Genomic DNA, 15,497 nt, shown 5'->3' on the forward strand with positions numbered 1-15,497 from the left:
ATGTAACCACTCACTTGTCTCTCATCTCAAACACCTTTTCAATTAGGAAAAAATACACCTTGGTGAATGACAAATCTGGTTGTAACTCACAACCAACATTCATATGTATAATTTTATAGCCCTTTAAATCTCAACCTAATGGTGCAAGATATATTGCTTTAAGTTCCACCATAGAGGAAAGCTACCACTTACACGCAGCGAGAATATAACACAGACACGAATGCTGTGCTTTGATGTGCAATGGCAGACGCTGCCCCTACTATGATTCTACTCTAAATATTTGAACAGTAGGTCTGACATTAGAAAGGATAAAAAATATTGCTTTGATCCAGTCATCATGTAGACTTATGATAGGTCGTTTTCTCACTGCTTCTTCTTAGGTAGGATTCAGAAAGGTCCACTGAAACTGTTCTTATCAAAAATGTCAACAGGCAAAACTTTTCAAACTGCTCATCTTGAACACCACTTTGTAGCCTGCTAGTTTTATTAGATGCTAACGTTGATAGTCTAGCACTAAATGATGTTCAAATATGGTTGTGATTCAGATTTGAAACTATCAACACATAACAAATATTTATTTGAGTGTTAATGTCAGGCACCATTTTAAAATCTTCTTGTGTACCAGCCACTTTTTCTTACCCAGTACTCTATGAGTTAGGTACTGCTGCCATCTTCCCTATTTTTTTAAAAAGATTTTATTTATTTATTATAGATAGAGAAAGAGAGAGAGAGAGGCAGAGACACAGGCTGAGGGAGAAGCAGGCTTCATGCCGGGAGCCTGATGCGGGACTTGATCCCGGGACTCCAGGATCACACTCTGGGCCAAAGGCAAGCGCCAAACCGCTGAGCCACCCAGGGATCCCCCATTTTCCCTATTTAAGAGAAGAAGGAAGCAGGCATATTGAAAATCTCATTGCCAATCCCACAGTTAGAAAGTAGTAGAGCTGGAGTCCGGATCCAGGTGGTCAGGCACACCTTTAGACCTTGTACTCTTTTTTTTTTTTTAAGTTAATGTTTTTTTTTTTAATTTTTTTAAAATTTCTATTTATTTATGATAGTCACACACACACACACACAGAGAGAGAGAGAGAGAGAGAGAGAGGCAGAGACACAGGCAGAGGGAGAAGCAGGCTCCATGCACCGGGAGCCCGACGTGGGATTCGATCCTGGGTCTCCAGGATCGCGCCCTGGGCCAAAGGCAGGCGCCAAACCACTGCGCCACCCAGGGATCCCAGACCTTGTACTCTTTAAATGCATGTCATACTGAGGGCTGACAAAGCAAAACAAATCCATAACTAGGTTTACAGAAGTCATTTTTGTCTTATAACTAAAAAGAAGGATGAGGAGGAGGAGGAGGAGGAAAAGAAGAAGAAGAAGAAGAAGAAGAAAAAGAAGAAGAAGAAGAAGAAGAAGAAGAAGAAGAAGAAGAAGAAGAAAGAAGAAGATGATGACAACAACAGCGATCTATTAATCTCAATCATTTAGAATCCTGAAGAGGCCCAGAAAAGAAAAAAAAGCTGCTAGACTCTATGTGCCCAAACTAACACACAAAAGCTTGTGTACTCACTTATCTCAGTTTATGATGAAATTAGGAGTCTCCAATCCATGGCAGACTAGAGGCAGCGAATTACTAAGAGAAAAAAATGCTAGAGACAGACCAACTGATGTCAGCAAATAGACTGGTCATAGGAAATATAAAAAGATCACCTCAAAAACCAGTGTCTGGGCCACGGAGGCACAAGGCTAGACTCATCTTGCAGTAATGAGCTGTCAATGTGCAGGAGAGCAGAAGAACTATAGAGGTTTGTTGTCACAACAGGAGGCTATCATGGAGGTTGTACGGACATTGGGAACATTCATTACAGAAGACAGGGTATATGTGAGAACACCAGTGGAAATGGAAAATAGACATATGGGCCTTAGCTTAATAAAGGTCAGTTTTCTAGACAATTGAGTTTGGGAGAAAACCTCACTTCCCGATGATGCATTCGTGTTCAGGCTCTACTGTCTTTAATGACATACGCGGTAATACAATGACCATATTTGATTACGTACCATTGTCAGAAGCAAGGAAAGTAGCATTATATATGTTGTTTTTCACATTTGGTGATTCTCTGTCCAAAACGGCAATTGTTGTTATTTGCCCGTTCACAGGATCTATTTTTAGCCAATTGGCAGGATCAGATAATTTTGTGTATCTACAAAATGAAAGCATTAGTAAGTTTAAATTTTTTGATATATTTAAAAATAAAGCATTTTTTATAGGTTTAATTCCAAATGTCACCAGCTCACTAATTTGTGTTTTTTGTAGATGATGGTTGAAAATACAGAATAAACACAGAGAAGTATTTCTATGGCAGTTGTGGTGTGTTTTTGTTTTGTTTTGTTTTGGCGACAGTGGTTTAGAGAGGCACATAAAGGTTGCATATGAGCAGGCATTCAGGGAACATCAAATAGGAGTGTGAGGGGAAAGACTGGGCGCCCAGTCTCCCTGCTTTAGATTACTGACAGATACCTCTGTTTAAGTTCTTGCCTAGTTGAGTGGATAGCAATAATGCCGATAAAATAGTTCAACTATTCCTTCTCAGTAAATGGTAGCCCTAATGTATAAGACTTAAGTGACATTATAAACAGAAGTTGAATCTTTTTTTTTTTTTTTTTTTTTAATCATGGAACACACTCAAAACAACCAACTTATCATGGTGGAGATGAGATCATAATGAGGAGATCCCTATATACCTATTCCTACCAGAACCTCCCACACTGGGCCAAACCTCAGAACTACACTCTCCAAAGAAAGTCCCACCATCCATATAAAGTATATTTGGATGCATCAGTAGGTTTACCAGCTTCAACTCCTTTTTATTCTGGATGGACGGTAAGCTTTTCAAGCTCAGATAACCAATATACAGATTGGAAAAAATATCCTATGTTTTGAAAGGAAAAAGGTTGTAGGAGTTCAATATGCCTATTAATTAGATATTTATCTATCTTGATATCAAGGTAGAGAAATGCACAAGATATGCAATTATGTTTTTTTTTTTTTGCAATTATGTGTTAGCAGCAGTTCTGAAAGAAGTTAAATAAAATATGAGCTAATTTAAAAAATTATCATCACCAGCAATGGATAATAGTCATATGGGGTATGCTCTGCCAATGGTCTACTCCTTCATCAGGAAGGATAAATTAGATTTTCCTGAGGTTGGAAATCTTTACAGATATGTTTTATAAGTCCTATAACTACCATGCAGGTAAAAGGCAAAAATAATTAGCTCTTATATCTTGTTTTTGGCATGAGTTTTCTTTTTTTTTCCTGATGTGTGGAGAAGAGATCAATGTTACTGCTTCTGAGAGTCCCCCATTTACTCGAAGTGAAAACTTTTGCAATGTTTGGTATCATAGCACTGGCTAAATTATTATGAAATATAAAAAGATAAAAGGAGGCAGAAGAAAAAGAGGCAGGGAACATTTTTTTTCTTCAAATAATACATGAGTGGGTCCATTGTTCTATTTCCTATCTAATATGCTCATTGATCTATTTACTGATAGGAAGCTTCATCAAGGAATTAAAAAGAATTCTGTAATGAGTAGTTTCAGTTCCAGTTCAAATTTCTCATTCAAATGGTAAATACATTTTGTGCACAGCATAAAACATAGAGTATATTTTTTAAAATGCTACACATGGCATTTGATACCTAATATTTTGCTGCATATATCGATCTGGGTCCTGAGCAGTGAACGTTGTCAACATGGTCCCAGCATGAAGGCCTTCTTCTTGGCGAATGATCTTGGGATTTGGGGCAAAATAAGGGTTTTCATTCACATCAATGACTGTGACAGACACAGTTGCCGTTGACTGAGGAGGGTGCTGGATACCCTTGGCTAATGGCACTTGATTTTCAGCAGCAACAGTGAGGACAAACATCCTATTTGTTTCAAAGTCAATTGGCTGGGGAAAAGAAAAGGAAACCATATGTTTTGTAGGAAATAAGTATATTTGCATTCTGCAGTTTATTCTTCTTTTCAACTCTATTTCCAAAACATTAATTTTTCATTCACTACACCATAGGTTCCTCTCAAATGTCTTGGAAGCATGCATTAGCATGGTCAATGATTGAAATATTTATCACAATTGAGCCTGTTTGTGTAAGATATTTGAAAATCTTGGGTATTTCCAAGATTTAGGTTCACGTTCCTACACGTGTAATAATGTGTATTACTATTGCACTGATTGCATTCATTCAGCTACATCTAAAACTTGATTATTCTTAAAAACAGCATCGTTAACCAAAAATACTAAACAACCTGAGGTCAAGTGAGAACCTGAAAATGTCTAGATTATACTCTCAAACATTGGTATCAAGACCACTCCTCATGCAGGAGAACTTTGCACAAAGCTCCAACTTAAAAAATCCAATTTTTTCATAAAGCAAAAAGTTAATTCTACTTAAAAGTAACATTCATAATTTGGAACACATTTTAATTACAGACATGTACACACACACTTATGAAAAATAAAAGCATTTGTAGGTGGAAGGGGCTTTTCTCTTGTTTTTGTTTTTCCCTTACAAATAGCAAACTAAAACTCTGGCTGTCTCCCAAAACAATTTTTTAAGTGTTCTACTGGTCTGTAAAAATCCCAAATCTGAGAACAACACTCTAGATAAAGGCAATGCACAAATAACCCATAATGTAAATATTAACTTCCACAGTTCCATTGGCTCTTACTGTAAAGAGAAAAGTTATCAGGAGGAAGTGATCAGACTGGAATTTCATCTCACTCTTGATTTCCCCTGATCTCCCTCTAGTGGAGGTGCAGATAGACATCACTGTGCCATAAGAATTTGCAAAACAGAGCTTGGAGAGCTCTCATGCCATCATAGGTGGTGTCAGATGGATTAAGAGCGAAGCTAATGAGAAAGCCACATTGTTAGCACGAACAGCATCCAATTTTCTACCCTAGACCACTGCCTCAAAACCTTCAAACACCTACTTTTTTCTTCTCGCACTCTAAAACCACCAATTCAACTTCCCCATCTCAATTACTTTAAACAGGACAGTATAGAAGCCAGAAAGATAGAATTCTTTGACTAATTTCATTAGCTACATGAAAAGTCCATGACATAACATTTATTTATGCTAAGTGGCATGGGCAATTCTGTCCTTAAATGCATGTATTCATCCCTCAGAATGATGCTAAGACCTAGGTATTATTATCCTCCCTACTTTCTGCATGAGGAACCCGAGGCTCAGTGAGGTTCGGCAACTTGCCGAGTTCACACCACTACTGAAAGCAGAGCTGGGATTCGAACACAGATGGTCAGGGCCTGGGGTATGCTTCTTGGTCACTTAGCTCTTCGTATGGAGAAATATCCAGCACCCACCTCCTGGGGAAAATTCTCATTTTACTCACACAGATATAAAATTCTAGGCAGCTGACATCCCAGAGCACCTTTCTATGCATGGCCCCATTTGGGTTCACTTAGAAATCAACCGTGCTGGGATGGGAAGCAAGGAATCAAATGTCTTCACTGGGGGCTCGAAGGAAGGTATGTTCATATTAAGGCACTTTACAATGATGAGAGCTATGTATTTCTTACACGGGAAGTCAACATCCCCTTGCTTCCAGCACTCTGTGTTGCTTTTGTTTTGCTTTAGACAATTAAAGATTAGAACTAATTTCCTAAAAGCTTGAATATAGCATTAAAAAACAGGAGTATATATTCACAACGTTTTCAAACTGTAGGCCCTCCTCGTCTTTACTCATTCCATTTTACTTTTGTGATATTTTCTGGTTTGTGCTCTGAGTCAATATTCAAAAGTACCTTGAGGAGTAGCAGGTGTGGGGCATCCTTCCTAAAAGCCATCAACTGGTGATCAATACTTCAGGATGTGCTATATCAACAACACATCTCACTACACTGCCAGTTAACATTGTGGAGGACAGTCTTGTCTTCAGAATGTTAAAATTGTCCAGAATGATTTAAACACAATCATATTTCAGGGACAATGTGAGAATATCTGTTAGTCTCAATCTAGCCTCAAAGTAAACTATATAAAAAAAAAAAAAAAACAAAAATAAAAGCAAAAACATAAAACAAGTATGACTCCTCAAAATCTAAAGATTTAAAGATGTTTTAAAGAAAAGAAACTCTTAAGATTCAAAAGTAAACTATGGGCTAGGGAGCACGGTTAATGCAGAGTGCCTGTTGGAGAGATCGGAGGCCCAAGTGGCACTTACTTTGACTACGGTGACTAAGCCGTCATTGCTGTTCGGGTCCGTCTGAATGGCAAACCGCCCTGTAGGATCCCCGCCGCTGATCCTGTACGCGGCATTCCAGGCCAGCGTGTGGGGCTGATCCTTGTCAGTCACAGTTAGATTAGCTACTATGACATCTACCCTGTTTTCAGGGACTTCGCCATAGAACTACAAGAAAAACAAACCTCAGTCAGAGGAGTGACGTGGATCGGTGAAGGACAGGGTGTCTTGAGGCCCACACAGCCCTGATTTTATTGCCCCATTAAATCTTTATTACCCACATTAAATGAGGAAATCAGTAATGCAGGTAATCACAGCATTTATGTTTAACTTTAAAAATACTATAACTTTTCTTAGCAGTCAAAATTTCTCCCAAAAGATGTTACAGTTTCATTAATATTAAAATTAATGTCCATTTGTGAGTATATGAGTGATTAATGTAGAGTTGGAGAAAAAGGACTCATCTGAGGGAGAGAATTCTCCTCAAGAGATAATATTTAAATGCTTCACAAAGTTGCATAAATCAGTCATGTAGTATCCATTCAATTTCATGAGCCTGAAAATATTTACAAATATTTTGTTTTAACAGCACAAAGTATTTTTAGGCCATTTCTTCCTGGTAGCATATTTTAACAACTTCATCAGTGGACTTGGAGACTAGGAGGAAACAAATTACTTAGGTGCCTCATTCAAAAATGAGGAAACCTCTGAGTGAGTAGCCAGTCTATAATTAGGTTAAGCAAGTTCCACCTCTATTTAATGCATTTATTATTCATGACAAAACTTCTCAGTGATGGACCACAGACTGAAGTTCTGTGAGTGACAGTCTGTACTTACTGTCATGGCAGTAAACTCTGGAGGATTGTCATTGACGTCTGTCACCGTGATGACAGCCGTAGCGGTGTTTGAAAGGCCGTATGTAGGATTGCCTTCCATGTCTGTAGCTTGAATTATTAATGTATACTGTTGCACTTTCTAAAAAGACAAAAAGATAATGCCTTAGATGAAACCAATTCTTCAAGAAGACACAGCAGTTGTTTTGTAAATAGCTGTTTATTACACACAGGAAGCACGGCATCTTTCATTCCGATTAACATTCTTGAAATTTCCCAAGTGAAGCTGACTTTAACTTGAGAAGCACAGGTCTGGTTCCTGTCTAGGGAGATACGACTGTATATTTTCACCTCTACTTGCGGGAAAGATCGCATTTGCACATGTGTGAAATTCACAGAGAAGCTGAAACTTCCATCTGGTCTCAACCTTCTCCTTTCACCTGAACTTCACAACATTGTGATCAAGTATTTGAGTCACTCGGTTTGTGTTTACTTTCTCATATGTTAGTTTCTACCCAGTTTAGAGAATATTAAAGACAATGAAAAATCCTGATAGTGTGTGTGTGTGTGTATATATATTTTTTTCATATACATTATTTTACAGAGTATATTTTCTTCTAATATATTCTCATATATGGTCTCTCCATTATAACAGGGTTGATAGAGTATTTTCTCCTACTTCCCATTAGTACATACTATTCACAACTATATAGGTGAGATACATTCTTAAGTTAAAGCCTAATTAAAGCGATTTATGTTTATGTCCTCAGTCATAACTAAGGAACACAGTGGTACTTAATAGTTGCATACTCAACAGATTGCCACTTTGGCCTAACACTCATTGTGCCCACATACCTATGAGGGACATAGCTACATCTGCATATAGAAAGTTATTACCAAATAGGTACCACTGCTTTTAAATTGCAAATTGAAGTTCTTAAAAAATTTATTTATTTGAGAGAGAAAGGGGGGGGGGGGACAGAAGGGGAGGGAGAGGAAGAGGGAGAGGATCTCAAGCAGACTGAGCCAAGCACGGAGCTTGATGCAGGGGCTTGATCTCATGATCCTGAGATCACGACCTGAGCCAAAACCAAGAGTCGAACACCCAACGGACTGAGACACTTAGGGACCCCATTCAAACTGAATTTTTAAAAGGGGAGCCAAATTAAGTTGCACTGTATCTAAGAGAGTATCTTGAGACTGTCTGCAAAGTCTATAGCACTCGCTGACAAATACACTTTATATGAGGATAACCTAACCAAAATGATTTTCTAAAGTCATTTGAAATCTCTGTGGAAATTGGCACAGATAAAAAATATAGATCTTCTCTATAAATGTTAAAACATTCTGAACAACAAAACTCACTTCTTCATACAAAAATAAACTGTCACCGCAAAGTACAGTTTTCCCTGATTCTAAATATAGCTAACATTATGAATGGCCATTCTGAAGGGATTTCTGGAGCTTGGCTAGAACAGACACAAACTGTAGCTTTTGATTTAGTTGTTAGTGGGAAGGGCAAGGGAGAAGAAACGGGTAGGAGAACAAGCCAAACCCACACATTTGATTTTAAGTCTCTGTCCACCCAAATGCCAAACTCAAGCAATTATTTATTTGTCTTCCTAAAAAAGAAAGTATCACACCTACTAGAGTTTAAAAAAAAAGAAAGAAAGGGAATAGTGCTATCAAGCCATTTAAATATTTCTTAACCCATAACACCTCACCATAATGCTTACGTAGGCTAAAATATTTCTCAATGATTTCCTTTCCCAATCAAGTGTCATTGCAGCTTAATATTCTCATGGTTAGTGAGAGAATTTTGTAGGGCATTCAGCTTCCCAGCTGAAAATCATGAAAATAAAATTTTGTTATGCCTTTGAAATGCCATTTCTGTTAGCTATTTGCAGAAGCAGATGAGTATTTTCTCAAAATAAAGGAAGAGGGTTTTTTGTTGTTATTGTTAAGAAAGGTAAACTCACACAGACATTGTATGGAAATATAACTCTTTGTTAATGTCTGCTTTTTAAATTATAATGTCTACTTTAAAATTATAGAAGCATAATGTATACAATTTTCCACTGAAATGAAATCTTGGGATCAGTAGCTAATATGTGAAATTTCCTACTGCTTCGAGTTACTCTTAGAATCTTTAGGTTACAAAAGAACACTGTTATTTCTAAAATATAATGTCTTTTCAAGTTAAAAAAAACAATGCCGACCTGGTAAATAATATTATCTCCACTTTCAAATGCTTGGTTGGTAAAATGTTCTTACATTTAGTAAGGAAGACATGCCAGCCTGTTTTAGACAACCAAACTATTTAGGGCTTCTTGCCTAATTTAGTCCCTGGGCATCTGGTTCTGAATGACTGACATTTAGATTCCATAGGAATTTGACTTCCCATCCTTAGTTGCATATCTGATCAAGAGGACTTTGCTTTAAAAAAAAAAATGTTTTCTTCCTATTCTAGGTGGGTAAAATCTCAACTCTTCTGTTTGCTACCAATCCTTCCTTCCTTGTGACTTGCTACATATCATCTTTCACCCACTTAACCCTACACCTTGAGCTTTTTGTATTTACTTTCAAATGCCTTTTGTGATCCTACACCACTGCATTTCGTATTTCCCTCATGCTAGAATGCTGGTTCTCAACTGAGGTAATTTTGCAACCCCCCACCCCCACCCCGCCCCACCACCCGACTTCTGGCCATTCTGGGGACATTTTTGGTTGTCCCAATTGGGGGTTGCTACTGACATTTAACAGATGGCCATAGAGGTCAGAGTGGCTGCTAAATCCCTATGATACACAAGACATGCCCTCACAAAAAGATTTATCCAAGGTTGAGAAACCCAGCTCCAAGATCCTTTCCTTCATCCTGACGCTAGCAAACATGTAACTGTAAAACCGCCTCAGAGATGACTTCGGAGATGATTTCCTTTCCTGGAGCAGAGCTGCTGGACGGTACAGGATACACCTCTACTACTGTTTCTAGTTTATATGGCTGTTTTCAATCCATAGGTCTGTCCTCCTGCTTATGTACACATGTACACATGCCCCTCCTCAGGACCCTGTTTTGTCACTGTTTGTGCCACAAGTATACAGCCTAATGCCTGACAGGGAGGATACAAGTGATGAATGCTTTTGACTTGGTGGCTGGATGGGTTAAATGGATAAAAAATCCTGGGCCTTACCTTACATTATAAAAATCATTCCAGGTTTGGGAAAAACCATCTTATTTACCTGATGGCTCTTATTTATTCATTGGATTGAACACTGGGAGTATAAACTACTAGCTCAATTTCCCAAACTACAGTGATTCATACACCATCTTCCCAATGCTGCCATATCCTCATATTTCTATACCATGACTCACTTAACATTTATCTTGACATTCACTCCCTTTTAGAAAACTTAATTCATTGTAAAAGTGCCATAAATGGAAAACCAGCATCACCTGCCATAAATATAACTGTAAAAATAAACACAATATAATCCTTGTACTCTGGCAGTCTCTACTTGATGGAGCAGCATCTGAAGACTTGGGATCTCCAGTTTTCTCTAGAGGTTTCCCTACATGTACCCATTAAAATCATCATACCTGTGCACCACCCCTTTGAAACACTGAACTAAAATGATATGAGTGAACGAAGAACTGAGAGCATTCAGTCATTCTCTCAGTTTGGCACACATTTAATGAATGTCTACTATATGTCAGGCGATGTAAGTATTTCCTTGGATAAAATAAGGAATGACCCCAGAGATGGTCTTGATATCCTTAAGTGATGGAAGCAGATATTACTGGTTCACAGGAGCAATGTACAAAGCATCTGTAGTAAGAGTCAGAAGGAGTGATATGCAGGGACCTCAGCAGGAGCATCCAAACCAGTCCTGAAAGTCTGGAGGGAGGAATGAATGCAAGAGACATTTTGGAGGTAAAATGAGCGGAACTTGATAACTAAATTTATCACTGGATGGATGGCAGTGCATCATAAAGGCAAGGAGACTGTCATCTTGGGAGACTGGGGAGGTGGCACTGGTCACATGAAATAGGAAACTGATCAGGAATCACGATTAAGGGAGATGATAGATTGCTTTTGGATGTATTGGGTTAGGGGATGGACAATTAGGCAGTAATATCATGAGAATTTAGAAGATTAGTGCAGGTTTGTGACCCTGTTCAAATTCTTACATGCTAAGCCCCAGTTCCTTTGCCTGTGAAATCTAGCTTCTATGGCTGGAGTCCGAAATATTTTTTGAATGCTTACTTAATACTGCCATTATTCTAAGTACCTCGTTTTTTGAGATTGAGCACTAACTCTGTGCCAGGCACACTGCCTACCACTATATATTATCTTACTCAGTCCTCACAATAATTCTATAAGGAAGTTAGATTATTTTTAACCCTCATGTTCTAGATAAGGAAACCAAGCCTTAGGGAGGCAAGGAAGCTTGCCACCGACACCCAGCCAGAAGAAGCAGAGACAAGATTTAAACCCAGGTCTCTCAGAGTCCAGAGTCTGTACTGTTAATTGCCCCATTGTATTAGTGGTCACCTAGAGAGTGAGAAAAGATGCATGATAAGGGTGCATCTTGAGTGGGGTAGGCAGGCAGAAAGCCAAATACCAAGATGAGGAAGGAGGGGGAGCTGAGCATGAGTGTGGGCTGCCCTTTCGAGGAGTACGGTGTTGAAAAAGAGAAAAGTCATGTAAGGTGAACATTTCTTCAGGGTTCCTATTCAGGGTAAAAAGGAGCACATCAGCCTCACCAAATATTGAGATCACGAAAAAAAGGCAGCTATAATGTCTATGTAACACAGTCTTTGCCCCCATCTCAGGGAATGCAGAGGCCACTAGAGGTGCCCAGGGAGGGGTTGAGGACTAGCTCTCAAAGACTGAAGATCACCCTGCTCTACAGAGATGGGAAAGGAAACAGAAGATTTGTACAAGGAATTGCTTGTAGTTGTTGTATGAGTGCTGGACATCATTTGCTCCTCAACAGGAGGCAAGGAATCCCAGGAGGTCAGACCAAAGAAGGCTTTGGGATGAATATCATAGAGGGTTTGGAGTGCCATGTTGAAGAGCTCTGACATCATCCGATGGGTCCCGGAGAGTCATTCTGCCATAGGGGAGACTCAATATGTTTAGGATTCATAAAGATACTCGTGGGGTTTTAGAAGGGTTTTAGAAGAGAAGGGAAGACCAACACAGTGGAACATAGGAGAACATGGAGCTAGGAGCATAACTGAAAGGATCACTAGGCTTGGAAAACAGGAAGTATAATTCTTTCTTTGCCATGAGAAAATGATGCCAAGGAGCCAAAGTAATAGGGCTCACACAGTAGATGCTGAGGCTGGATTTATTAGATGGTGAGAGGGGTGGGGGTGGAGGGATGGGGAACAATAGCTAATATTTATGGGGGCACAATGCTGAATGCTTTATACCTTGTGTAACATAACCCCTACAACCATCCCATGAGGGAGGCAGTATTTTTATCCCCATTAACAGATGTGGGAACAAAGGTTTCAGGTTTATACACTGAAGGTCAAATAGCCCATCAGAGGGAGTCCCAGGATCAACACCTGCTGAACCAAAGGGTGAGTCATCAGTAGTCTTATCTGGAAAGGGCTGGAGATGGACATAAAGAGAAAAGAGTGTAAAGAAGAAAGTGCCAGGAATAGGTGCCGCCAAGGAATACAACAAGAAGTCGGATGGAGATAAAACACTGAAGCTTGGCATATCTGGTAAGTACCGCTCACTTTAGGCTTGGAAAACCTGAAGAACTGATATTTTTCTAAACCTACAGATTAAGCAAAATCAAAAACTGAATCTCAGTAAGCATTTCAATGATTAGGTGTTCAATCACTTGTAGGTGTCATATATCCTGGGAGGACGACAACTGAAACTACTTTTGACAGAAAGAAAACGGTGAATTCTAATAGAAATAAAAGAACCTCAGGCCTGCATGAGGCCTGAAAAAGTCAGAGTAATTTATCCCTGGCCTCAGGCAGAATTACCATAAACCATCCAAGATAGATACATTTTTTTTCCATTAAATGACTTTCAGAAAAGGAAGGTTTTTCCATAATTTTCCTTACTAACTCATTGTTGTATTTAATAATTTCACTGTCAAGAAGCTATTTCTCACACATGATTCTATCATTTCTAATCCATTTCCACATTCATTTCATTGGGGTTGGGGCACGGCAGCTTTGGTCCACTGCAAAATAAACTTAACCTTGATTAAGGTACGACTTCAGGCTTTCATTCTCTAAACTAAATGCAGTCGCTCTAGTTTTTAAATACGGCCAGTCTGCTTTCATAAAACTATCTTTAATTCTCGATGCATTCCTCTTTCTTGTCATAAAACAGCCAGACTCACTGCTGTAAGAACACTGCTGTGTGCCAACAAGATGAAGCCCTATTTCTGTATCTCACAACAAGTGTGTGAATGAAAGAGAAATATTCATATTGGGGGATGAGCTATATACCTACCCAGTATGTGAGCAACCTGGAACTCAAGAGAGAATATTAAAAAATACCACCTATTCTCAAACAAAATATGCACACATGCTGAGCTTACTGGCATTTAAGAACTGCACTTCATACAGTAGTGGAAGAGGTGAAAAGATATACATGTCCCTTTACTGAACTAAAGGTACTACTGCAAACATTAAATTTCAACTATCTTCCAATTCCTGGAAAAAAAAAAATCGGTGACACCCAGAAGTTAACAGGTAGGATGTAATAGGCATACATCTAACTCCTAAGTAAGGCTCTCTGCTCAGGTCAGTTGTGAATAAAGTAATTTTGATTTGTTCATAGTACTTTATTAAAGTGCTTCTAGCACTATCTTGCATATATAATTAATTGCAATAGTAATGTTTTCTTCGATCCAACTCAAGTGAATGCTACTAAGGAAAATAAAGCATCATTAAAACCAAGTCTTAAAATCCTTGTCAATAATATTTATTACGGTAGGTATAATGTTTCCTTTTGACATACATAATCTGAGGTCTCATTACTATAAAGGCTGACTCAGTCAGAAATTTGACACAAATGTCACAAATGTCTATGAGTTAGCACTATGTGTCACAAAACACAAATGTCTATGAGTTAGCACTATGATAATTCACTCACACAATGATTACTGGTGGTCAATAATGATCTTAAGAATCTCTTAAGAAAATGGAAGAAACTGGTCAGAATAGACTAGAGAAAGGCTGTAAAGGATTCATGAGGGCAGATTTCAGGGAAGACTGTAAGTGGGGCTTAAATTGAAACATGAAAAAATGGAAGGTTTAAGATCAAGAAAAAGTGGCAAGGCATTCCTGGTAGAAGGAATCACATGAATAAAACAGAGGTGGGTAAGAGGACTGTGGGTGAGGTCTGTTACAGTGAGATGAACATTTGGAATTACCCGAAATACCCATCCCCTCTCAGACTGTGACCCTACATGGTATTTCAATGCTGTCAACATTTTATGCCTTTTCAACAAAAATTATGCCAGAAGTCTGTTTTTCTCCATTTATAACTATAAGGCTTGTCAGTAGAACTAATGCCACTGCTGGTGTTCAAACTTGTTAATAAGTAAGTTAATCTTAGAGTTAAGGGTTAACTTCTAACTAAGAGGATAAACTCCTTTTACTAAACCAGGCTATCCAGAGAGGCTACAAAATACCTCAGCATGAACGTTATTTGTAGTCTATTAAAAACAGGACTGATGGGGTGCCTGGGTGGTGCAGTCAGTTGAGCATTCAACTCTTGGTTTTGGCTCAGGTCATGATCTCAGGGTCATGGGATGGACGAAGCTTGAAGCAGAATCTGCTTCAGGCTCTCTCTCCCTCTGCCCCTACCCACCCTCACCCTAAAAATCAATAAGTAAATATTAATTTGGGCATGGTTTTTAATTTAATTCCTCATAAAAACCTCTGAATGTAAGGGAAAACTGAGAAAATGCCAAGAATTTAAAAAATTAGATACCAGATGTATCTAATTAACTTAGTCAATTACACACTAAATATTACATGGACCAGCAATGATTTATCCAGTATGCACACATCATTTAACCAATCTGAAGTTTGGTAGAAAAAATTACAATGAGGTTTCTTTAAAAAATGGACATTGAATAATACTGCTGATGTATTATTACCCAGAGATAAACTGCATGTGATACCTTGTACCTTTAAGATTAAAAACAAATTCAAGTAGTTTTTGGTTGGCTTACTTCTCTATCAAGTCCAGCTGCCACTGTGATAATATCACCAGTCTCATTGTTGATTGTAAACATGTTGGGCGAAGGGGTGCTTGGAGCCTGGGACAGGATTCTGTACCTCAACATCCCGTTTAGGGCGTTTGGATCATCGGCATCAATAGCAGTGACCGTCATCACGTATGTTCCTAGACACA

At 38.6% G+C, this 15,497-nt stretch overlaps 1 protein-coding gene across 1 annotated transcript in view; it reads right to left on the minus strand.

Moving 5' to 3' along the window:
• The window catches only part of CDH2 (cadherin 2), a 214,133-nt gene that overhangs the window by 36,373 nt on the left and 162,263 nt on the right, over positions 1 to 15,497 (minus strand). Inside the window, exons 7-11 of the mRNA XM_041732067.1 lie at positions 15,316 to 15,488; positions 7,097 to 7,234; positions 6,242 to 6,427; positions 3,696 to 3,949; positions 2,056 to 2,198 (exon numbers count right to left, since the gene is read on the minus strand). Coding sequence (XP_041588001.1) covers positions 2,056 to 2,198; positions 3,696 to 3,949; positions 6,242 to 6,427; positions 7,097 to 7,234; positions 15,316 to 15,488 — 894 coding nt within the window. The remainder of the gene's footprint in view (positions 1 to 2,055; positions 2,199 to 3,695; positions 3,950 to 6,241; positions 6,428 to 7,096; positions 7,235 to 15,315; positions 15,489 to 15,497) is intronic.

This window comes from Vulpes lagopus, chromosome 1 (assembly GCF_018345385.1).
Source record: "Vulpes lagopus strain Blue_001 chromosome 1, ASM1834538v1, whole genome shotgun sequence".
NCBI lineage: Eukaryota > Metazoa > Chordata > Mammalia > Carnivora > Canidae > Vulpes > Vulpes lagopus.